Genomic DNA, 23,622 nt, shown 5'->3' on the forward strand with positions numbered 1-23,622 from the left:
TGACTCCTGCAACAGTGTATCTCTGTGGGGAACTAATCCCTTCTGTGTTTGTCTTCAGTTGGAAGTTAATATTTCAAATTACCTTTTTCTTACAGCAGAATGTCATGCCAATGTGGGGACCTTGTTGCCACTGGTTGTTCTGTTGGGAAGTGAGTGTGCATCCTGCAGGCAAAAAGCAGTAAAACACTTCACTTCTTGCTAGTACTGTAGAACATTTTTGCCATATCAAAGACAAGCTGCAATTGATAGCCTTTGGGAATCTGTCATTATGCCTATTCCCTGCAGCGTGGTTCTTGCAGGGAGAATTGGAATTGTCTCCGTATTCTGCATTGGCTTGCCTTTTGCACATTCTGTTAGTAAAACTGTGACTGCATGGCCAGCTGTAATGACATGTGGCAGTAGAAAGGATGTGTGGCTGGTTTCCTCTCCTCACCCCTCCTCAGATGACATTGTGCTTCACTGCAGTTTGCTCTAGAGTATTTTGTAAACTAAGGCTATCCTAGATGCCAGCTGTTTAAACTTGTAAAAAGGCAGTGCTTTCAGCTTTACAACTGGTTTGGGAGGAAACACTGAAGACTATTGGGTTGCTTGAAGAGGAACTGTACTCTTTTGGGGGGGCTTCTTGATTGTAGGTTTCTATCCATAGGGTACTCAGGGAGTCTCACAGACTGCTGCTTCAGAGACTCTTCCAGCAATGCAGCCTGCTCAGTCTACCCCTTTGGCTTCTTCTATGGATAGGTGAGCACTGCTTCTTTTCACCAAACTGAGTTTCAATGTCATGTGTTAGATTATACTTCCTTGAATAATCTTCAGATATATTTTCTCACCAGGGGTATTTTTTTTTCACTGGGAGTATTCTTGAGGATGTCATTAACTAAAGTTCCTAGAGGAAAAACAGGGTCGTGAAGGGTGGAGTATGTTATGGGGGTTACTTTATGGAGAGAATAAGTAAGGTTGTGTATAGTGATTAACTTTTTTATTTATCATGTCAAATGGATCATAAGTAATAGGTTTTTTGTCCTTTTGGCACTTAAGCAGGATTCAAACTCCAAATAGCTTGAAGACGTAAGATAGATTTGTACAACTCAGCTTTCAAAAGGCGTAGCAAAATAATTATAGTTAGAATTTCTATTTAAGCAACCCGAAGTGTTGACAGGACTCTTCTTCTCTACTCAATGATAAACACACATCTACCATGTCCCAGAACAGAATATCGTGTGCTTGGTTTGGAGTATTGTTGCAGTTATGGAATGCATGGAAGCTAACAGGAAGTTGCCTTTTGTTTCTAGTGCACATTCTGATGTTGCTTCAGGATTGAGTGATGGCAATGAGAATGTTCCAACTTCTAGTGGAAGGCACGAAGGGAGGACAACGAAACGTCACATGCGGAGATCTGTCCGCAGCCGCTCTCGCCATGAGAAGACTTCTAGGCCGAAACTGAGAATTCTAAATGTGAGTATTTTTTTTATTTTAGGGACAGTTCAGTAGTAATGATGCATTTTTAAGCCTCTACAAGCATTCCAAATACCATTTATTAAGAGCTTTTTGGAGCATTAGATATGGCAAAATCGACTTGCTAAGCTACCAATGGTTCCACAGACTATTCAAGAATATTCAATGTATCCTAAGACAAAAATCATGCTCTACATGGTATTAGACTGGAATGAAAGAACATGTTTGTAGATTCCAGTACTGTTAGTTTGTCTCAGTGAACTTTAAAATTTCAGCAAACTTGGATTCTTGTGCTTTTGGTTTGAAGTATTATTTTCTTTGCTTTAGGTTTCGAACAAAGGTGATCGGGTAGTGGAATGCCAGCTGGAGACACACAATCGGAAAATGGTTACTTTCAAATTTGATTTGGATGGTGATAACCCTGAGGAAATAGCTACAATTATGGTAAGATATTTTAGAAATGGAGACTCCAATCAATTGTATTTTTTTGTTTATGGTTTAGAGTTAGTCTCCCATGTAGCGTGGTGTATGTTCACCTTATTGGTACACAACCACAGCTAGAAATTTGGCACAGAGTGATTTAGCAGTCTGATTATTAATTAATGTTGCATGCACAAGTTGCATAAAAATTTGTGTCAGTTTTTACCTTAAAAATGAGGTTTTTATCAAGTGAAAAAACTGTTTTTTTTGGTTGGTTGGTAATTCAATCTGACATTTTCAAAATTGCAAGCAACCTTCTTGAAGTGCCAGGTTAAAAACATTCCATTTGCTTTTCTAAGAGCAGGCATTGCTAGATCTTCATTTTCTTCAAGTGTTTTACCATCATTGTCAATTAAAGTGGGAAGATTCTGCCTTTAAATTAAGAAAGCAGAATTGTGTTTTGGTTTTTGAAAGTACATAGTGACTAATGCTGCTCTTGGCTTTCATCAAAAGAAAAAGCTTCTCCGTTCAATGTATGATAGCCAGGCACAGGAAAGAATTTGTCCTATAGAGATACATCTAAGTAAGAGTATTGAGTAGCATAGAATAGAATCCCCATTTCTTTTTTTTTTTATTTTTGGTCTGGTACAGTCTAAATGAGCCTGAGATGGTTTTGATGTTACTAGGTGGGATGGGGGGTGTGACAAAATCCAGTATCTTTTGACAGCTTTTTGGGCACCTGAGCAATGATTATCTTTTGCTTAGAGAAGTGGCAGAGTCAGAATTGGTGTGTGCTGGATTTCTACTTGTCAAAAGGAACCAAATCAGTGATATGGGAGAAATTCTCTGCCAGTAATGGCTTTCTGAGAAAGAGGAAGAAGTTGCTTCTTGCCTAACTACATATATTAGCACACTCAATAACATGAGGTTGTGTGCCAGGAAATAAGGAGAGTACACAGATGTCTTTCTTCACCTTAAGCCTAAAGTGATCCTATGAAGAAATAAGAATATGCTTGATTTATGAAAACTAAACAAGCAAAACCAAAACTAAGACACAAACACTCTCCAAGCAACAAAAGCCACAAATATTTGAAGATTAATAGAAACAAAATAAGTGAACTTTGCATCCAAAATGCAGTTGCACAGTTACAAGTATGCAACCTAATTTAAACATCTGAATCTGGAACATTGTGTGCTCATTGGTTTCTTGTTGAATATTGAGCAAACTTTAGATTGAATATTGAGCAAACTGTAGATATGTTTCATTTTAATCATGATACTGTTAGGCATACCCCATATAGTTGCCTGTTGGTCCTGAACTGAAGGTACTGAAGATTTTTTTAACTAGTATTCTGCATTGCAGAGGCTGATACAAGCACATCATGCCTGACTTTCCTCTTCTTGAACCAGCATCCCAGGAATTTGATGTAAAAGCAGTGTCTCAAGCTTTTCCTCTAAGGCACTTTATTTCTCTTTTCCAGGAGAGACTCTGTGACTGATAGCTTTACTTCTGTTTCATGGACTGTCTCTGTGAGTTTTTCCATGCATCATTTCAGGAGACAGAATACTCTCATGGGTTAGACCAAATCAAGAATATGATTTGGTCTTTCTAACTACCAAGTGTAGCTGTTCAAACCAGTTTTATCCAACATAAGCAAGAGAAGTTTTTTTCATAAAGCAACACAATGTATTGGAGCTAGACAGGCTGAGCAACCTTCCTCTCCCTCTATTTGGAAAAGAATTTATACTGGCTTTTATGTTCCACAGCCGGACTTTAAATAAGTGATGTGCAAACTGCATAGAGGAGAACTTGTATATGACACGGAAAGAGAGAAACACAGAAGACATCTTGCAATACAGAATTTTCAATTTCTTTTATATTATAGTTCTCTTTAACTGTGTCTCTTAAAGCACATTGCATTCATTAGACAGAAGGAATTGCAGTAAGATAAGACTGCTAATTTTCAATTTCCCTGTGTTAAACAAAGATTGAGATGACAGTTGTTGAAGAAGTGAGATTGAATATTGCTCCACGGCAAAGATTAAACCAGGGCACACACTTCTGTGTTGGAGATCATTTGAGAAACAATTCTTTTTCTCTACGGTGTCATCACTTTTATCTTATTCAGAAGAGCAGCAAAGGGAAGACAAGCATCAGCACCAAGAGTAAATTGTGGTTGTTCAATATCTTGCTTTGAAATTGTTTGTGGAAAATTAATGTTGCTTTGTTCTTTTACAGGTGCAGAATGAATTTATTTTAGCAACAGAGCGAGACTCATTTGTAGAGCAGGTACGAGAGATTATTGAGAAAGCAGATGAAATGCTAAGTGAGGATGCAAGCGTGGAGCCAGAAGGGGATCAGGGGTTGGAGAGTATGCGGACAAAAGATGACGGCTTCTTCCCGGAGTCACAGGTATGTGAAGGACAGGCTGCCTCAGCTGTTGGTATCTTCCATTTTGGGTGGTATGGTTTTGTGAGTAGAGCTAGCTAGAAATAGAAACTTCCTGTCATGAGAGATATCAAAGATCAATAATTAAAAGATGAAAAGAGAAAGCTTCATATCAGTGAGTGCTTAAAATTAAGTTAGAAAGCTAAATAACAATAACAGACCTCTTACTTTTTGATGTGTTTGAAGACTTCTGATGCTGCTGAATCTCCTAACAGTCCACTAAACAGACAGTCTTGAAATGCTGATGCTTCTTGAATTTGAGATTATTGTGAGGTAGGACAGTAAAACCCCAACCCTGTGCTGCTCACTAAACACTGAGAGCCTGGTTTCAGACACTCCACCGAGTGAAGTAGTAAGAGATTGGTTAGCACTGTTGGGAAACACAGGTTTTGAAACTGTTTGCTGGGTGCTGAAAGTGGTGACATTTCCTGAATCTCTGCCTTAATTACACTCAGAACTAGTTTGGAACATCCATTTATTTGTTGGATATTTAAGGAAATCAGTTGGATTTCCAAAAGAATTTTCAGATCAGTTTGTTACATTGACAGTCACTAAGCTGAGAGTCTCTAAAAACACTGTAGCTGACATTTATCTGGGCAGAATTCCTCTAGTTTGGTGATGGTGCTTGGGTCCCACATACTGCTTCCCTTAAATGCCCACATTTCAGTAAGCTAGCATTTTAAGAAGTATCTTGTGGGTTTCTGTTTCAGAATAGAAGTTTAAATTTTATCTTACTTTACAGAAATTAGAGTTCAAACAGCCAGATCCTACATCTTCCATGCCACAAAGAATAGGTAAGTCTTTTGTGATTTTTTTCAACAGTTACCTTTTTCTGTTTCAGCGGATGGGTGCAGCCAAGTTTTTTATTTTGTATGATGGAGTTCACATTCCATATTGCAGGTTATGTATTTAGTTTCAACCCTGTGTCACTAAAGATCCATCTTCTTTTTGTTTAGGGGTTCCCTCTAGCTCCTTTACCCAGGTTGTTCATTCTGCTGGAAGACGGTTCATTGTCAGCCCTGTCCCTGAGAACCGATTGAAAGAACAGGGCTTTTTGACATCTGCTGTTGGTGGAGGAAACGAAACTTCAGATATGGGTGAGTTGTCCAAGACATGTTCATCAAAACTGTGAAGTTAGTTAACTAAACTGTTCCTGAAGACCTCTCAAAGTATGTGGAGAAGTAGGGAATTGTCCGTGCTGGAAGGGGCTGACCAGATTTTGGGTCATACCATGCAGGATTCTTGGAGGAAAACTGCTGATGAACTGTCTGCAAGACACTGAAATCTTATCTGTGTTTTAACATAAGCCTGGATTTGAATGTTTCGTTGTTTTGGTGTGGATTTTTTTTGTTTGGTTTGTTGTGGGTTTTTTTTTAGTGCTAAGAAGTGAATGTGGTCTTAGTCTAGCCATAGACAATAATTCTGTAATGAACTTTTTTAGGTGGACTGATAATTTTCTTTTCTTCCAGTTGCAGCATCTCCTGTACATGGTCCTGGAATGAATCTCTCCCACTCAGCATCATCACTGAGCTTGCAGCAAGCTTTCTCTGAGATGGGGCATGCTCAGATGACAGAAGGACCTAGCACAGCTCCTCCAGTGTTCAATCAAACAATACCACCATTTCCACCTGCACTTTCTACTGTGGCAGGCAGTGGTGCAACTCCTGCATCTGTGGCTACTTCTTCAGTATCTGTTTCCTCCAGCACTGGTGTTTCTCTTCCGGGATCTGTTACTTTGCCTTCAGAAAATGCAGCTGTTGGAGTTGCACCAAGCACAAGTGTGCCAAGCTCTATTTCTCCACCTCCAGTCTCACAATCTGGACACCAATCGACCAGTGTCTCTTCCAGCATGAGCGCCCCTGCTTCTTTCTCCTTATCTGCCACATCCCAGCCTGCTCAACCAGTGACTGCAGACATTGCTCCCAGTATCAGCACACCATCATCTTCAGCACTGCCATCTGCCCAGGTTCCTGGTGTCACTGCTCTCGGTGTTGCTGCACCGGCTGTGACATCTCAGTCTACTCCTCAGATTGTCAGTAGTATGGCAGCACCACAGACATCTGTTGCCCTGTCTCTGGCTCAGAACATGGCTTTGCAGCTTCCCCAGCTCAGCAGCAGTGGCTCTGTGTCCAGTCTGGCAGAAACAACAGTTGTAAGCGCTCCACAGTCACTACCTGAGAGTGAGCACTCTCTGGATAAATCGCATTCCTGCAATGCAGCTGGCTTATCTCTGCCAATCTCTGCACCTTTATCATCCTCGATAGCATCAAGCATATGTGGTTCAGTCTCTCAGCCAGTGATCCATCCCTTACTTGTTCCATCAGGAATTACATCAACACCTGTCCTACCCCAGATTTCAGGTGCAACACCCATGTTGCCCCAGGTTCCTTTACCTGGCGTCTTGCCACAACCAGTCACTAACTTGCCTACAGTACAGCAGACTTTGATCCACAGCCAGCCTCAACCAGCTCCATTGCCCAACCAGCCTCATGTTCACTGTCTGGAGGCTGATGCTGATGCTCAGTCTAAAGCTCCTGGTATTGATGATATAAAGACCCTGGAAGAAAAGCTGCGATCTCTCTTCAGTGAGCACAGTAACGTAGGAACGGCGCATCCATCAGTGTCTCTGGAAACCTCGCTGGTAATGGAAACCACAGTTGTTCCTGGCATCCCAACCACTGCTGTTGCACCAAGCAAACCCCTGACATCCATTAGCACTTGTATACCTCCAAGCAGTTTGCCTCTTGGACCAACTGGCTTGCCTCTGCTGACTCCAGTTGCCACTCCTGGGCAAGTGATCACCCCAGTCAGCTACATCTCGGCCTCGAGCAGCATTGCCACAGCAGCAGTGAAACCAGGGACCTCTCCTTCAAAGCCTCCTCTCAGCAGGGTACCGGTAAGAAACACAGCGTTGGTGTGAACCTTCAGCTCTTGCAGGAAACAGCCTTTTTCAGCAGGATCCTTTTTGTATAACAAAATATTTATTCTGGAAGTAGCTTCTTCATTTAATGTAGTATTGAAAGGTTTATGTTCTGATTGGTTTTATGTATCCCAAGAGGTGTTCTATTTTGTCCCTAATGGGCTAAAGAAGTCCAATTCTGTTTTATGCTTCTGAGAGATGTCTCTTATGTCATTATTAGTTTTTCTTCTTAAACTACAAAGAATGAAGCAAATGTGGTTTGCTTTTTGTTTGGGTTTTTTTCTTGATCCTGATTTTTTCAAATAGAATTTGGATGTCTTGCTTTAAATAGCTTTTTATCTTGTACTTGACCACTAGGCTGAGATGGTTGGTTGTATATTTCACCAAATGGTAGATTTGAGATAGCAGAATTTTGCTTCCTGTTGTGAACCTGTTCCTTGCAGTCAAGGGTGAACCTGACTGAAGGGGTTTGGGGTTTTTAATATTCTCTGCTACTTATTTGATACCCGGATACTGTTTTCCTTCCAAATGTTAGATTTATGAGAGGAGGATTTTGAGAAATTTAGAACATACCTGAAAGCAAACTATTTTTTTTGTTTGTTTACTGACTCATGTTCTACAAGCAAAACACTTTTACAAAGGAGTAATGACTCACAGTAACAACTTGAGAGGTGCTGTGGATGTTGTTACCTGCTCACCAACCAGATATACCAATATGTGAGATTTTCTTTTAAATGTCTGACTGTGTGGAGGCACAGCACACTTCAGTATTTTAAACTATTTTGGTAGTCCTTTCCTTAAATGGAAATGTAGCCCTTAAATGGAAATAAATTGAAGAAACTTTCAGGTATTTAACAATCCAAAAACTATAATACTCTCTTCTTTTTGTTTCCATAATGTTTTTTTGTACTCGTCAACGCTTTGTGTTGGTTGTCTTTAGCCAGCCTTGCTATTGAATAGTTTCAGGCCAATTTAGGCTGAGCCAATGCTCCCAGCAGCTCCATTCATTGGTAGTCTTTCCCATCTACTCTTTGTTGTCAAAGACAGTAGAAAATCTCTGCTATGGAAGAGTGGGAATATGTGCCAAAAAAGTTGATAGGGAAATCCAGACACAAAGACATCCATTAATATTTCAATGAAATTGAAAATTAGAAAAGAAATATTGGGGAAAAATGGGAACTGGTATTCATTCAGGAACAGTTGTAGCAGTTAGAAAATTGCTAATTGCAAACCTGTAATTCCAAAGACTTGGGTTTCAATATATATTATATATATATTATATATATATATATAAAACCCACATAAATATATATGTTATATATAGCATATAAATATATATATGTAATAAATATTATAGGGTTTTTGATTGTCAGTTGTAGAAATCCCACCTCTTTGAAGTTTTCATTTATAAATTAATTTGGTTTTTTCACAAGGCTTAATTTTAGTTTCACTTTGTGTTGTTGCTGAGTGTTAAGGAGCTTATTACTTCAGTCTTCTGGGGTTTGCTAGACTCTGTGTCTGTGTATTCATTTTGTTTATGGCCAGACAATTAAATGTGTTTCAGCTTGTCTTACAAATGTATTTAAAGTATGTTTTGCCTCTTATTTATAAACTAAATGAAGTTAAAAATTCAGCACAGTTTAAAAATTCATCATGTCTCACATGTAACAGGTAACACCCTCACATGTGTTCCTGCTGCACAAAAAAAGTTGAGCTAATGCAATTTGGCCTAATTCTCACTGAAATGTTAGTGACTTATTGGCAGGATAGATAACTCTGGGAGAGCATCTTCACTGGGCAGCTATTCCTGCAATTTAAAGCATTAGTTTGAGCTATGGTAACAAACTGCAGGCCAGAACTGGTTCTGGAGCAGACTGTGGCCTGTCTCCCTGTCCTGCAGAGCTCATGGCCAATGCAGGGGCACTGTGCTGGTCAGCGCTGTAACTCACAAGTCTCTATGTGTGCTCAGACTTCATGGGCACTTGTCAAACCTCAAGAGAATAAGAATAAGAACTGCAAATTGTGTAGTGGGTTGCTTAATTCCTAGAAATTCCCACTTCCCTAACAATGGAAATGACTAACTGGAATGTGCTGTCTGACCTGGTGAGGAGGCTTTGATGCCTCCTTCTAGCCTTTCAAGTCTCTCTAACCTCCTCTGCATAACCTGGATGACTTCCCCCTACCCAGTTGCATGGCCTAATCAACTTCTGTGGGTCATCGACACCTTTCAGGCTCAAAAAGAAGTGATGGATGAAAACATTGGTGTGAGAGCTCTACGAATCTGTTTCTCAACAAATGGAGACATACTCAGGCACCAGGCACTGACAGTTCCTGTTCTCAAGTCATGTTCCTTGGAACAATTTGCTGGAAGCATGCAGCTTGGAGTTTCTAATGGACAGTTAACATAGAGCTGTTGTAAGGAGACTGAGTACATTCTTGCACCATTTTAGAAATTAAGCTTCTTGGAAGAATTATTTTAGCATTTCTTCCAGACTTGAAAATAATATCCCCAAGATACTTTGTTCCTGGATACTGCAGCTTGTTTAAACTGGAAATTGTGGCTGCTCGAGGATAATCTGGATTATAAAATAAAAACTAAGCAAACTTCCCGCAGTTTGGTTGCAGAAGTCCCTGAAGACTCTATGCTAACTGTCCAGGAAGGAATTCTCTACCAAAAAAAAAAGTTAAGGCTTCTGTTGTATGACATAACTGACTGTAGCTTGGTATCTGATCCTTCTGTTGTTCCATGTCTGACGGACGCGCGTTTCCTCTTCGTTATCTCTAGGTGCTACCAATAGGTTCTGACCTTCCGGCTGGCACTCCATCCAGTGAGCAGCTGCCACCTTTTCCTGGACCTTCACTAACTCAGGTGCTACACAACATGGCAGATTGTGTCTGCTTCTTTTCCCTTCAGAGAGCATGTTTCAGTTAAACTCTCTGTTGCATGTTATTAATGTTCCTGGTTTTCTTTTCTTTTGCCTGAGTAACCCCTTTTGTGTAACTCTAGCAGTAGCCTGAGTGGCTTCAGCACTGGGTGTGAGTGACCTGGTCTAGTGGAGGTGTCCCTGCCCATGGCAGAGCGTTGGAACTGGATGATCTTTAAAGTCTGTTCCAACCAAACCATTCTGTAATTCTGTACAGCTTGCCCTTCAGGGTGCTGTACCCAGTGCCTAATCAGGCTTAGGGGTTTTAGTGTGTTAATCTGAACTGATAATTTTTAAAATATAATACAGTGGAGTGTGTGCATAAAACTTGAACCTGTTTTCTTCTTGAAAATAGTATATCTGCAAAATAATATGAAAACCTATATATTGCCATGAAATGTTTATGCAAATGTAAAATTGCCTTCCTGAATTCTTCATGAGGTTTTGGGGTTTAGTTGTTTCTTTTGATGATTGCTGTTTTGTTTTGTTTTTGTGGTTTTGTTTTTGTTTTAGTTTTGTTTATTTTGTGATTATTACTGCATTCTGATTTCACTAGGCTTTAAAATTTTCAAAAGGTATTTGAAGTTCTTTATCATAAACATGATTTGAAATACAGCAGTGGCTTCCCCTGCTTAGCTTCTGTCCTTGTATACAACGGTTAGCTGGGATATTTTGTGTGTAAATGGTGCTAAGCAATAAAACAAGAGGCCATGAGCAGAAACTGATGCACAGAAGTTCCACCTGAACATGAGGAAGAACTTTTCCTGTGCAGGTGGCCAAGCACTGGAACAGATTGTCCAGAGAGGGTGTGGAGTCTCCTTTCTTGGAGATAGCCAGGAACCAGCTGGATGCAGTGTTGTGTCATGTTCTCTGAGATGGCCCTGCTTGAGCAGGGAGGTGGGAGTAGATGACCCACTGTGGTCCCTGTCAGCCTGACCCAGTCTGTGATTCTGTGTGATTTGTACAAGTAAGGCAGATGACATCTGAAGTTGGAAGAAAAAAAGCTTATTCAACTGAAATATTTTCTTAAAGTAGCTCATTTTTACATCTTGATCTTAGAGCCATAAGCCATGTTCCTGCCCTATGAGTAGCAAGAGAATTGGTATCTTCTTTCTCCAAACTGAGCAAGAAAAAGCCACGTGTTCTTACCCCTGACTTCAGAGGCAGAAGTTGGTTTATCTCTTTTAGTCAGGTCTTTCTGAAGCATGTTTTTACTGAAGAGAAGGTGACAACAATTCAGTGATAATTCTTACCTGCATTCTTCCCATGGTCAGGTATCAGGTGGATCAGGAGACAGCTACTTAAAATCAGTCATATGAAGGTCATAGCCCTTTTCATTGCTGGAAACTCAGTATATTAGTAGTATTTTCCCCTAAGCTCAAAAGCCACTTTTATGACTCAAGCCACGGTACCACTGCAAAAGGCTGCTTCCTGTTTGTCATAGGTATTTCTGGCAAGATTTGTAGATGGAAGAGTCACAAATATAGATCCCTTGCTTCTTGTCCTTTCCAAACAACTTACTGAATTTTACTTCTCATTTGAACTCAGAAGAATTGTCTAGGAATGAAACAAAATTAGAGATCAACTGGATCAAATCCAATTGACTCTTAAAAGCATTTGCTGCTATCACATAATACTATCTGGAAAATTACAGGCTTCTCTTAAAGTAGACAGGCTTGCCTTCTGTGCTGCTTCTGTCACTAGCAGGTGATTACACAACTTTTTCCCTTTCTTTAGTAGCAGACTTATAATTTGCAGACAGAGTACACATCATCTCAAGACCAGTTTTGAACAATCTGTTCTATAGTCTTAAATACCTGTTCTATTTATTCCTTAGTTACTTTTTAAAGTGTGTGTAGATTAATCTCTCAAGCTTCATTTTGGTCCCCTAATTCCATGAGGAAATCTTTATTTCCTGATCATTCTGGTTGCCATTTGTTTACTTGAAGCAAATATCTTCTCATGAGCATAAGTGTTGAGAATTATTTAGTATTTCAGGTGACACGTCCCCTCTATTTTGGATTAAATTACCTCACTTGTCGCTAAGCAGTTGGATTTCTGAATGGAGTCATAAAAGTCTGCATCTTCTGCTTTTTTTAATATAATGGAATTGATAAAGGCTTTATTATTCCTAGGGTTTCTGGTTTTGTTTTGAAATCCACATGTCAGGAAGACTGTTATCCTGGCAACATGTTGAAAGCACCTTTATGCTGTTGTGTACCTCTTAACTTTAAGCGGAAAGTAGTATTTTTATGTTGTCATGATCCCTGCTTCAGTTTTAAAAACAGATACAACTTTTTCTTTTTTGTGTAATATACTTGGAAAGATTAATATTGCTAAAGTTTGGATGAAAATTTCTGTTCCTTAGGGTCAGAACTGCAACTTAATGGTATCTGACAGTACATTCTTCTTTCAATGTATCTTACGGACATAGCCCTAATTTAGTCCTTTTGAGAATTTGGGACTTTTTTATCTTCAAGATATTTTTAGGTAAAATAGTCTTCTCTTCCTCTCCCCAATCCAATTGGCCAAGTTTGAAAAACATCTTGTATTCTAACTGAAACAGCTGAAATCTAAGTAATAAGCATATTTGAGAGATTCTGCCCCTCACCATCCTCTTCAAGTCAGTCCATCTATACAGCCTCTCTGAGGGAACTTGTGGGTTGGGGTTTTTTTCCTTGGTTTTTTTGGTTTTTTTTGGTTTTTTTTTTTTTTTGAGTGGTATTGTGGAGGTTGTTTTTTTTTTTAATTCCAGTTAATTTTCCTGTTCTGTTGTGTTTAAACAAATATGTTGCATGAGTTACTTCCATAGTCTTACTATGATATACATGGTAAATCTAAATGTGTATGAAGGAAACTGGATAGAAACATGGAAACTATACTGAGTGCTTTAAATTTTAGTATCATATATGCCTGTTTCTCAGCAATGGTTTTGTTTTTCCTGAGCTGGGACATTGCTTTACTCGTTTCTTTCTCAGTCCCAACAGCCACTGGAAGATCTGGATGCTCAGCTGAGAAGAACCCTTAGTCCAGAGACTGTCCCAGTGACATCTGCTCCTGCCTGTGTATGTTTGCAATGTTCTCAGTTTAGTAGTCTTGAAAAACCTCAGTGTTTTTTCTTAGGTCACTGCCTTTAATATCGCTACACCAGTATTTAGACTTAAAAATAAAAATTCAGTGTCATCTTCCAGTTTGTGTGACTCAGTCAACCAAAATCGGGAAAGTCTGTATATTGCAATAGATTATGTAATTTCCTGAGGCTGTTTTTTGGTATTAGTTGTTTTTCCGACTTTTCTGGTGATGTCACCAAACTAGAAATGGAAGTAACTGTGGAATAAGGGGAAAGAGCACTAAGAAAGCAGTATGTGATATGTCAGTCTTAATTTGGGAGATCTGTTTCAAGTGTGGATCTGAAATTTTAAAAGCCTCTATTAAAAAGCTTAAAAAACTGAATGAAGACAATGACTGACAAGACAAGTGGCTATTTATGCATTATTTCTGCACAGGCCAAGGGGTGATCTGCTCACAGCTTCAGGGTTATAAGGCCTGTAAAATCTCACCTTGCATTTGTCTTTTCATGGGTCATACTTTGTCGCTGTTGGAAGCAAAAAACTTATGAAATATGCAGTATGATGGATTTGTTGGCATTCAATGAAACTGCTAAGTGTTTTAATTTATTTTGTTTTCCTCCTTGAACCTGCAGTCTGTGCCCTCAGTAGCATCAACTGTGGTTACTGGGCCGGTGTCCACAGAAACACAGTGTCTGACGGATGGTAAGACAGCCATGATTACTTTTGGTGATTTCTCAGCATGGAGATAGAAATCAAAATTGAACAGAGTAACCACTTGGAAGGTTATAGCCTTTTCTAGTAAGTCATGGAATGGCAGCTCCTTGAGGGCTTCTCTACTAGTTTTTAGTAGCCAGACTGAAGTTTTCCCCTGTAGGCCATGAAGGAGGGGGGATGATAGATACTTTCCTATTGTAGTGACTCATTTAGGATTTAGAGCTGTCCAAAATGCTAAATTAAGACTCACAAAGAGTCTCCACTATGCTGCTAAGGTACAGCAGGAGTACAGTACTTGAAGGAACTGTTTTCTATCATGTGTTATGTTCCTGGCAACAGCAGTAGGACTCATTTTGTGTCATTACAGTATGTTCTACATGTAGGATACCTCTCCCTTACCTAAGGGTGTTTCATTTCTGTTTGAACAGAGAAGCCAAGGTTAAACTACTAAAAATTTAAGAAAGGCAGTAAGAAACCCAGACTTCCTTCTTTCTGCTTTAGAACAACTGCAGGTTGACTGGATGATCACCAGTTAAAATCTGGATGATCAATGACTTTCAGATCTGTATGATTGAATTATTGGGGGGAAATCCAAACACTTGCAAAATAATCTGAGATTTTCCTGTCAGTGTTCATCTAACTGTTTTAATTTTTGAAATCTTCTGTTTTCAAAAGGAGCTGTTAATACGGTGCTGAAATTTTTTCTTGAGCTCTCTTGTAAACACTATTTAACATGTGTGCCTCTGAAGTTTAATAACAAACCTTCAGAAGACAATAAAACTGTGAAGGAAAATAAATTACATACTCTTATTTTGGGACATTCATGAACTATAACGTAGAATTCATTAGTCTGCTATGGAATTAATTGGGTTTTTTCTTTTAAATGTAGAAGGTAAAGATAAATAAACTAGGAAGTTGTTTAATAAACAGAGCAAGCTGTCCAATAGAATTGATTTAAAAATAGAACTTTATTTCTCAGCTTTGTAACTTTATATTGCCAGTGCACAGAGCAACAAAATTAGAAGCTGACACCTAAGAGTCCAACTTGGGGAACTTCAGATAGACTGCTTTGAATAAATGTGATTTATAGCATTTCTTCAACCTGCCCTTTTTCAGTGAATAAGTTGTCCCCAGTGTTTGGGAACTTTAGGTAATCCCTCTGTTTATTTTGAATCAAGATAAGCTTTTTCTTTCATAATTTCTTTCATAAAGTTCTATTTTTTTCTTATTTGTCTAATTCACATCTCTGTTTGAAATCAGTGTGCTTTTTTTTACTGTTACCTAAAGGCATAGTTTTGGCAAATACACTGTGCAGGGAAGCTTTGTAGAAAAATGTTTCAACTTAACATTAATAATTAACATTTTAATATTAATATAGTGCTATGAGTCTAGAAACCTTTTTGGAGTTAACAGATAGTTGAATTTGAAGTACATAAAAAGAAATGCTTGGAGTTCAAATAATTTCTTGCTCATTGTTGTCTTAATCCCATTCTCCTTTTCCTTAGTTTTGGCAGCACGTGATGGAGAGAGCAGTGCTGTGGCTGCCACAACAGGAGCCAGTGTGCTGAAGATGGGACGGTTTCAGGTACCAGATGTTCAATTCACTTGGCTCTTGCTACAGCATCTTTGGGTGGTTCCTGGTAGTGCCAGCTCAGTGTGCCATGTGCAGGACTTCGCTCTCCGTGCAGAGCTTGTGCAAGCAGGTCTGCAGATGCTGTTCCCATTTGAGGCAGAGATTGAACAGTCTGTGCAGGTCTAGAGTGGTGAATATAGAGTTTCATTGCAGCAGGCCTTAGCTGTTGGCCTTGGTCTTTAACATTGGGCTGCTCTTTTACTAACACTGCTGGGATGTTCACTGTATTATGTCCTGTTGGTGAAAGAGGCCCCATCTGAGGCTGCTGCTTCTTGGGCTTAATCATCCAGATTACAAGAAGTGCTGCTTTGTGTGGCAGTGTTTTGCCTGGAGGGAAGAAGCAGCTTGCTTTGTGGCATACTTAGGAAATGAGTTATTTTCCCCTCTCAGATGCATCTTACCATTAAGGGAAATAAAAGCATCATGTTAAGGAAAAACTAAGGAAGTCTGTATGATTGTATTTCTGTTACAGGTATCGGTGGCAGTGGATGATGTGCTAAAAGAGGATGACAAACCTGAAACTAAGCCAGTGCAATTTGAAACCTCCTCCACTGATTCTTCAAGCCTTTCTGGCAGCAGCCCAGAGAGCACGCTGGTAAAGCAGGCTGAGGGCCGGAAGAGTGGAGCTGTGGCTGCCACCTCCTTGGATGTGGTGGATGGCATTCCTGAGGCAGCTGCCGGGCCGCCGCTGCTGGGAACTGCTTCTCAGGCCACCAAGGTTGGGCGCTTCCAGGTGACGACAACGACGGATCAAGTGGGGCGCTTCTCTGTGTCCAAGGCTCGGGATGAGGTCAGCTGTGCTGAGAAAGAGCCAATGACTCTTTCTCTGTCTGTGGGCTTGGAACAAATTGCTTCTTCAGCTGCAGCTCCAAAGAAAGAATTGGAGTCAAGGCAGTCCCCACACATGAATGGCCCATCCTCTGATCCGGAGGTCGCTTTTCTCAGTGGAATGGTTAAGGATTTGGATGATGGCTCAGGGAGCCCAGATTCTGTCCAACACCTGGGATCGAAGATCAGCCTCCCTGTTCAGAGCCTTAGCAACTCTTTCAACTCTTCCTACATGAGCAGTGACAATGAGTCAGATATTGAAGATGAAGACTTGAAGTTGGAACTCCGTCGGTTGCGGGAGAAGTAAGGCTTCTTCTTTGGGTGGTTGTGTATGGAATAGATGTAACAGGATTAACATGATTTCACCTTAGCCTTTGCCAAGTGTCAGGAGCCATTGTCAGTTTGTATGTGGGATATAAGGTTCTTTAGTGGGAAAGCAGTACACAATTATAACAAAAGAGGAATATACATGTTTGCTGGGCTGAATTTTCTAACCTGTAACCTTGTTGTATGTAGATTGCCAGTTGCACTGTGGATAAGACTGTAGATCTAAGAAAGATTTAGCATATCACTGGAGTTAGTGGGAAAAACGTAGGGTTTGAAAATTACACACAAGTCTCTGCATTTCTGATCTGCATTTCTGATGGTTCTTTTCCTGAAGATACTTTGTTGGCTCAGAAGAAGAATTTAGAAGTGAAGCAATGTGACCTACTAATTTATTTATACTGAAAGTTGAACTATTTTTTAAGGTAGCTGGCAGTTTTAAATCCTGTGTATGCAACTGCTCTGAAACAAATTGTAAGGCAATAGCTGTGTAGAAGTCTCCAAGGCCATGTGTCTGAGAAAATGAGTAATCTAGCTATTCCTGTAGCATTTGAATGCTTTTTTTGTACTTCTGTTTATTCTGGTTTTGTGAGTGCAATGTGGGGAACTTAGTTTTGGAATTCTAGCCAGGGCTAGAACACACTGGAAATTGGCAAGTGTTCTGCCATGTGTGTTCAGTGGTTATTATTTAGTGGAAAAGATGTATTTACTTCTTTCTTAAATGTTTGAGAGTTTGATCAAAGGAGCAGCTCAGGCTTGACTGGAGGGGAGGATTTGTTTGCATCTATGTGTCTACATAGAATTCTTGTAAATCTCACTGTTTTGTAACTTGTTAGGCACCTTAAAGAGATCCAGGAGCTGCAGAGCCGCCAGAAGCAGGAGATTGAGTCACTCTATGTGAAACTGGGAAAGGCTCCACCTGCAGTAATTATTCCCCCAGCTGCACCCCTTTCAGGAAGGAGGAGACGACCTACGAAAGGAAAAGGCAGCAAGTCCAGTCGTAGCAGCTCCCAGGGACATAAAAGCCCTCAGCTGTCAGGTTAGGCTTCCTTCAATATTTCTAGCAGATTAAATAAACCAAGTACCATCTCTCATTCTTAGATCTGTGTCTCTGTCTTTTCTTTTGAGAGGAGTGTGTGTGTACCAGTTCCTCCCTGGATTTCTTTTATCATTTTTGAAATTACTTTTGCTGTTTGGTAGTCTTGCTTGGGACTTTTTCAGTCCACTGAAAGGTACTGTGACATTGTTCTGTAAGAGCAGTTGTGATTTGTCATTTTTAGATAGTGATTTTTAGACCGTGATTGCACCATGTCTATGAAGAAAAGTGTAAATTTATAATATGGAAGAAAAGTTTGTTTTTTAAAGATAAACTGTGCTTGTTCCCGCGTGAAACTGATATTGCAGAATGGGTCTGATCTCTTTAGTCCTCTGCAGAGACTTTTCTTTTTCTAATTTAGTACCACTTAAGCATGATATTGCTAGTGTCCTTACACTGCAGAAACTCACTGTTGATAGATATTAAAACAGTGGCTTTTTTTCATGGAATGGAAGATTTGTTGTACTTAAAAACTGAGAATCAGTTTCAATTGTCAAGGCTTCCTTTTTTACCAAGACTATTTTTCTAATAAACAATACTCAGGAACTAGTTCTGTTTACTGATTGAGTAATGTGGGTGACAGATACTGTCTGGGTAACTGGAGATTCTCTAATCCTGTAGCAGAAGCAAACAGTATTGGAGGGCCAGCAGTGCCAGCAGAAATATTTGATACTGCTTCTTGCGCATTGACTTCGTTATAATTCCATGTCATGCTGAGATTTCCGTACCCACTCACCCTGACTGTTCATTTCTGTTTTGATGTGTGATGGAGAAGCTCTGTGGGCACATAAACCACCATAGAGTTGTCTTAAAACTGAGGATTTTTTCTGGTCTGACTGCTTTCTTAGAAACTCGAGTAGTTCTCTCCCCCTGCCTCTCCTTCTCTTGCCTGGATTGTCATGCTTGAAGAGGTTCAAAAATGTATGGAAAACAAAAATTTTGCCTTCCTTTTTCCTCTAGGCAACCTGTCAGCTCAAAGTGCACCATCAGTCTTGCCCCCTCAGCAGACCCTTCATCCTCCTGGTAGTGTGCCAGAGACTGGGCAGAACCATTTGTTACAGCCCCTCAAACCTTCACCTTCCAGTGAAAATCTCTACTCTGCCTTCACCAGTGATGGTGCCCTCTCGGTACCGAGCCTTTCGGCACCAGGCCAAGGTAAGGCTTCAAGTGCAATTAGTGAAATTAGCAGTGGAAATGAATGGTTGACTTCATGACACTTGATTTTTAATACTTGGTGTAAAGTAGCTCTAGGGTCCCCAGCTTATGTGTGGAGGCTGATAAGGATGGTGTTTGCAAATGGATTTGTAGCTTCTCACTCGGGTGAAGTGTGGTTGAAGGTCTGAAACCCCAAGACAACACAAGAGAGTACAATGGGGTGGTGGCAGCAAAGTTCTGCTGACCTGGGAAAGGTGTTGGCTCAGAGGAGAAGAGACTGATGAGATGGGGGTTGGAAATCAGACCAAGGAAGGAGCAGAATAGGTTTGATGTTGATAGCTAACTCAGATGATTGCAAGTTTCCAAGGACTTAGAGTCTTAGTCCTTTTAGACTTCCTAGGTGTTTTGGCTGTTTCTGTCAATATAAAAGGTAAAAAAATGCTCATGTTCTTTAATTGTGAATTATCCTGGAAGGAAGAGTCAGTGTAGGAGGATGAAACGGTGGAAGTAGTAAATTGGTCATGTACTCAGGTTTCTCATGTTGCGGGTTACTTGTTATTAGTATGTTACCAAATAATTTCTCAGGCACAGCTCTTGATTTATTCAGTAAGGAGGGCTTTTTTTGCTTATCATTAGGGGATGATTCCTTTTCTTATCTGAACTTAGCTGTTGTAGGTTTTTTTCCCCTTTGCACATCTTTTTGAAAAGCTTTGCCATAGATAGTTTGAATACATCAATTCTAATGTGTGTTTTTGCTGAAACTGAAGAAGTGCATACAGAAAATATAAACGGACTTTAAGGAAGATTTCTCTATAGAGGTTTTTTTAGGAACTGCTTCAGGCATTTTGGAGCTTCTTGAATCATCTCCCTGCATCCATCCAGAGTTGTGCAGTACCATTTAAAAACTGGGTACTTTTGCCAGGATTTGGCTTTCCTATATAGATTGCAACTTTATAGTTAGATTATGTCCTGGAGAGTAGCAGTGCAAACTTGGCCTTGTGTCTGAAGGTGCTGGAAGGAGTCTCTTCACTCCGTATATTGTCTCTGTACTCCTTGGTCCACACTTTGAGATTTATTCTTGTGTGTCGTGATTGCATTTCACCCTTCCAACTTCAAGTTGCTAACATCTTGTAGTGGTGTTCTGTCTCCACTCCTCTCCTTTCTATGTTCTCCCTGTTCTTGTTTTCTCACAGGCTGTGCGAAGTTTAACTGTGCCTCTGAGAGAGTGACCTTCAAGCCTGGTGGCAGGAGGACCCGATTTCTGAGTACGCCCTGCTTGGCTCTTTGTGTGTAACACCTTTACTCCTTCCTTGTCTGTCTTTTGTTTTGTCTTTTTGGTTTTTGTTTCTGCTGCTTGATCTGTTTCATGCAGCCCATCCTCATCTGTCACCTTGTATTCCCTCCCATCCCATGGCTCAGCTCAGCTGCTCTTAGCACACCTTTAGAAGTTTGGGTTCTCATGTTAGGTGTTCTCTGCTGTTAAACTCACTGTAACAAGCACTCATTTTCTCTAAACCTTGAGAGGAAACTTTGAGCACAGGTCAGTGAAATGACACAAACTGGGGAGACTTAGCAAGTCCATTGGTAATTTTGCTTCAGCATATATTAGATGACCTGAGACTTGCAGGGGGGTAATCTTTCTAGTGGAAGAGTGGGGAAGATTTGTTTTCCAGGTTATCCCTTAGCTGGACACAAGTAGTGGTGGGGGGAATGTTGCCCTCGCTGGCAGTGTGCTTGCAGCACAAGTAGGAAGTGTGTCCCCATGCTCTCAGCCCTGAAGCTGGTGACAGTGCAGAGCTTTGATGCCACCTGTAGGCAGCTTGTAGTGACGACTTGTGTTCATTAACAGATGGCTAGGTAGAGATCCAAGTGTTAAAGGGGTTTTAAAATAATTAGAGAATAATTCCAGGCAAACTCAAAAGAACCTTACCTATTAATGGGCTCAGGTTTAGAAGTTTTCCCTGTGGAGATATATTAAATGTAAAACAAGTAGCAGTAAAGGTGGGTAAATAGACATTTTCAGACATCCTGTCAACCCTCACAAGCTAGCTTGCAGCTCTTTTCAGAATCCTCTCATTTGTAGTTGTATTAGGCCAGACTTAAAAGAGAGCCTCAAACTTCTGATGTGGCTGAAATAACAATCTGCTTGAGCAAAGGCTGCTGGTGTGATGCTTTTTATTGGGAGTGCTGCAATATCTCCTATGCTGCTTCTGCAGGCTGGACTCTTTAAATGTGTGACATTTGTTTCCCGCCCTCTGGAATGACTTGACATGAGGAAGTTTGGAGTGCTGTCAGGAGCCTTCCTGTTGCTGCACTGCATGGCAGTACCACACATCTGCATCATCTGTCTTGCTGTGCTTGGCAGGGGCTCAGCTGAGCCAGAGCTGTGTGTGGGAGCTGGGCCTGGCCTTCTGCAGAGACAGCTGCAATGCAACCAGCCCCATCCTCTGAGAAAGGGAGGGAGGCAAAAGGAGGGAAACATCTTCCTGGCTGTTCAGTTTTGCACTGACTCTAACCCACTTCACTGGATTTGGAATCTAAGCAGAAAATGATTTAATTTTTCAAATTTAGCAGCTTTAAATGTTTTTGCTGTGTATATTAATGTGCAGATGTGCACTGACATCTGCACTATCAAGATTTAACATTCCTTTCTTGGAAGAAGTTAAATTCTTATCAAAGCTAACTTGTTTAAAAAAGTCTGGCTTGTCCTTTTTTGTGGGAAGGGAATATGAAGAACAGCCAGTCTGTTTCTAGAATTGACATTGAACTGAGTATATGAGAGTATAATTTACTACCAAGGCCTAGGCTTGCTGTAAATTTGCCATCATCTGGCTATGAGAGTCCTTTGGCATGTGTATCTCTTGCTTCTGGGACTGATGCTAAGGGAAACAGCTTCCTTTTGAAAAGAGTGTTGTAGCTGTCCTGTAAAATCAGGTAATACTTGGCATGGCTCAGCTTGGCTTGGCACCTGGCTTGCTGCAGGCTGCTTACTTCCTGGAGCCTTGTCTTTGAAGTGCTGTTGCAGACTGCTGTGGAGAGTGACAGCTGGAGAAGATCCTGGGTTGGAATCAGTGGTGCTGAGGAACAGTGCAGTGATTGATGCTTTTAACTGTGCAGCTGGAGAAACAGAGTGATACAGCTTGGCAGGGAATGTCTGAACTGTTTTCACACATCTGAGACCAGAGGGTGACAAACTAAAAGCACTTGACCTATCAAATAAATCTGTTGCTGGTTGAAATTTGATAGTTGTAAAATGCTTCCTATGTCCTGGCAAAAATGGAAGATGTACTTGCTTTTCCTTCTGTGGTAACAGCCACAGTTGTGACTGTTTGATAACAGTTGTGACCTCAGTGTCTCCTGACATTCTTCACAATGGTTTGGGAATGATGAAGAATAAAAGATAGGAGGCTGGGCCTCTTCTCTTTGTGATTAAACTGTGAGATGAGTCTTTGAGTTTGTCTTGAATGTCCCAGTAGTGACTGTTAAAGCCCTGCTGTGCTGTGTCCTCTGTTTCTCACCAAGCTTTTTGTAATGTTTCCTGATACTAAACATTTCTCACTGTTTCTCTTATCTTTAACAAATTACTCTCTCTTTATGCTTCAGGGAAGATGGTGAAAAAAGTCTGTCCTTGCAACCAGCTCTGTAGTAATTATCTTATTTCTGTTATCTCCAATTCTTGGTTGTAAATCTATTCATCAGCTTTTCTGGGTCACTGAAGCCTTATGTCCCTGACTCTGTCTCCAGCACAGCATCTGTCTGTCTGTGTTATGCCCTCTAATGTGTACTCTGTCCTTAGTTTATTGACTAGTCTGGTGCTGCTCTTGCAGCCAGGTGGAGGCAGGCAGAACCTCCCCTTCCCTGGGAGCTCTGCTCTCGCTGATGAGAGCGACATCAGGGTCAGTTGCTCATTGTAATGTTGTACTCGGAGTTGTACTCAGAGCAGCTGCTTGGTTTGGGATTTGAGGGGGCTTATCACCTCAGTGATGGATCCAATTGCAGACACTCCTCCAACATTTTAAAAGCCTAAGTGTAAGCTATCAGAGATCTCCAGTGTGTCTCCTAAAGCAAGAGATGTTCACAAAAGCCTGTGTGTACACATGTCATTTAAGACTTTTTTTAAGGTGTCATTTGACTGTGGTTTATGGGGGGAAAAAATTCAAGAGCAGAATTAAGGCATAAAGTAGTGGGCTGGGGAGAGAGAGCCTGTTTCACTTCAGATCCCTCATGTCAGAGCAGAACTGGGGATGGCTGCTGTGACCGAGCAGGAATGTGGGGATTGTTTCCATGAATGCTACAAGTTGAAGCACTTGCTTTTCAGCCTCTTCTGAATGGCAGTTTCTGCAGGCAGTGAGTATGTCAGAACTCAAATGTAGAATTCCTGAGAAGTCAGTTTTAAATGGACCTTAGGTGAGAACTCAGCTCTCATCTTGTAGGCCAGTATGTCTTTGACGTGAGATGGGAGCTTTCTGAGAAAGTCACTTTGGGAGACAAAGCTCTGGCAGCCTTTGTCACCTTGAACCAATCCAGTTCTTTGGAAAACTCTTAAACTTCCCTAAGGGATCTTTTATCTCTTCAGCTGAATGTGCTATACTTTATGCCTTGATTAACTCTCCCCCTTCTTTAACCTGAGGAAGCT

General features: G+C 40.6%; 1 protein-coding gene across 11 annotated transcripts in view; it reads left to right on the plus strand.

The window, feature by feature from the left end:
• The window catches only part of WNK1 (WNK lysine deficient protein kinase 1), a 98,545-nt gene that overhangs the window by 69,638 nt on the left and 5,285 nt on the right, over nucleotides 1-23,622 (plus strand). For 5 of the 11 annotated variants that reach the window (XM_031507942.2, XM_021535058.3, XM_021535064.3 and 2 more), the window contains 16 exons: nucleotides 647-738; nucleotides 1,290-1,452; nucleotides 1,780-1,896; nucleotides 4,112-4,285; nucleotides 5,064-5,115; nucleotides 5,278-5,418; nucleotides 5,791-7,217; nucleotides 10,027-10,110; nucleotides 13,144-13,230; nucleotides 13,869-13,938; nucleotides 15,456-15,535; nucleotides 16,056-16,714; nucleotides 17,572-17,774; nucleotides 18,792-18,986; nucleotides 20,180-20,272; nucleotides 22,590-22,631. In XM_031507942.2, the coding sequence (XP_031363802.2) occupies nucleotides 647-738; nucleotides 1,290-1,452; nucleotides 1,780-1,896; nucleotides 4,112-4,285; nucleotides 5,064-5,115; nucleotides 5,278-5,418; nucleotides 5,791-7,217; nucleotides 10,027-10,110; nucleotides 13,144-13,230; nucleotides 13,869-13,938; nucleotides 15,456-15,535; nucleotides 16,056-16,714; nucleotides 17,572-17,774; nucleotides 18,792-18,986; nucleotides 20,180-20,272; nucleotides 22,590-22,631 (3,679 nt within the window). The remainder of the gene's footprint in view (nucleotides 1-646; nucleotides 739-1,289; nucleotides 1,453-1,779; nucleotides 1,897-4,111; nucleotides 4,286-5,063; nucleotides 5,116-5,277; nucleotides 5,419-5,790; nucleotides 7,218-10,026; nucleotides 10,111-13,143; nucleotides 13,231-13,868; nucleotides 13,939-15,455; nucleotides 15,536-16,055; nucleotides 16,715-17,571; nucleotides 17,775-18,791; nucleotides 18,987-20,179; nucleotides 20,273-22,589; nucleotides 22,632-23,622) is intronic. The other 6 variants (XM_021535062.3, XM_077783289.1, XM_021535060.3 and 3 more) reach the window with 5 other exon arrangements.

This window comes from Lonchura striata, chromosome 5 (assembly GCF_046129695.1).
Source record: "Lonchura striata isolate bLonStr1 chromosome 5, bLonStr1.mat, whole genome shotgun sequence".
Lineage (NCBI taxonomy): Eukaryota > Metazoa > Chordata > Aves > Passeriformes > Estrildidae > Lonchura > Lonchura striata.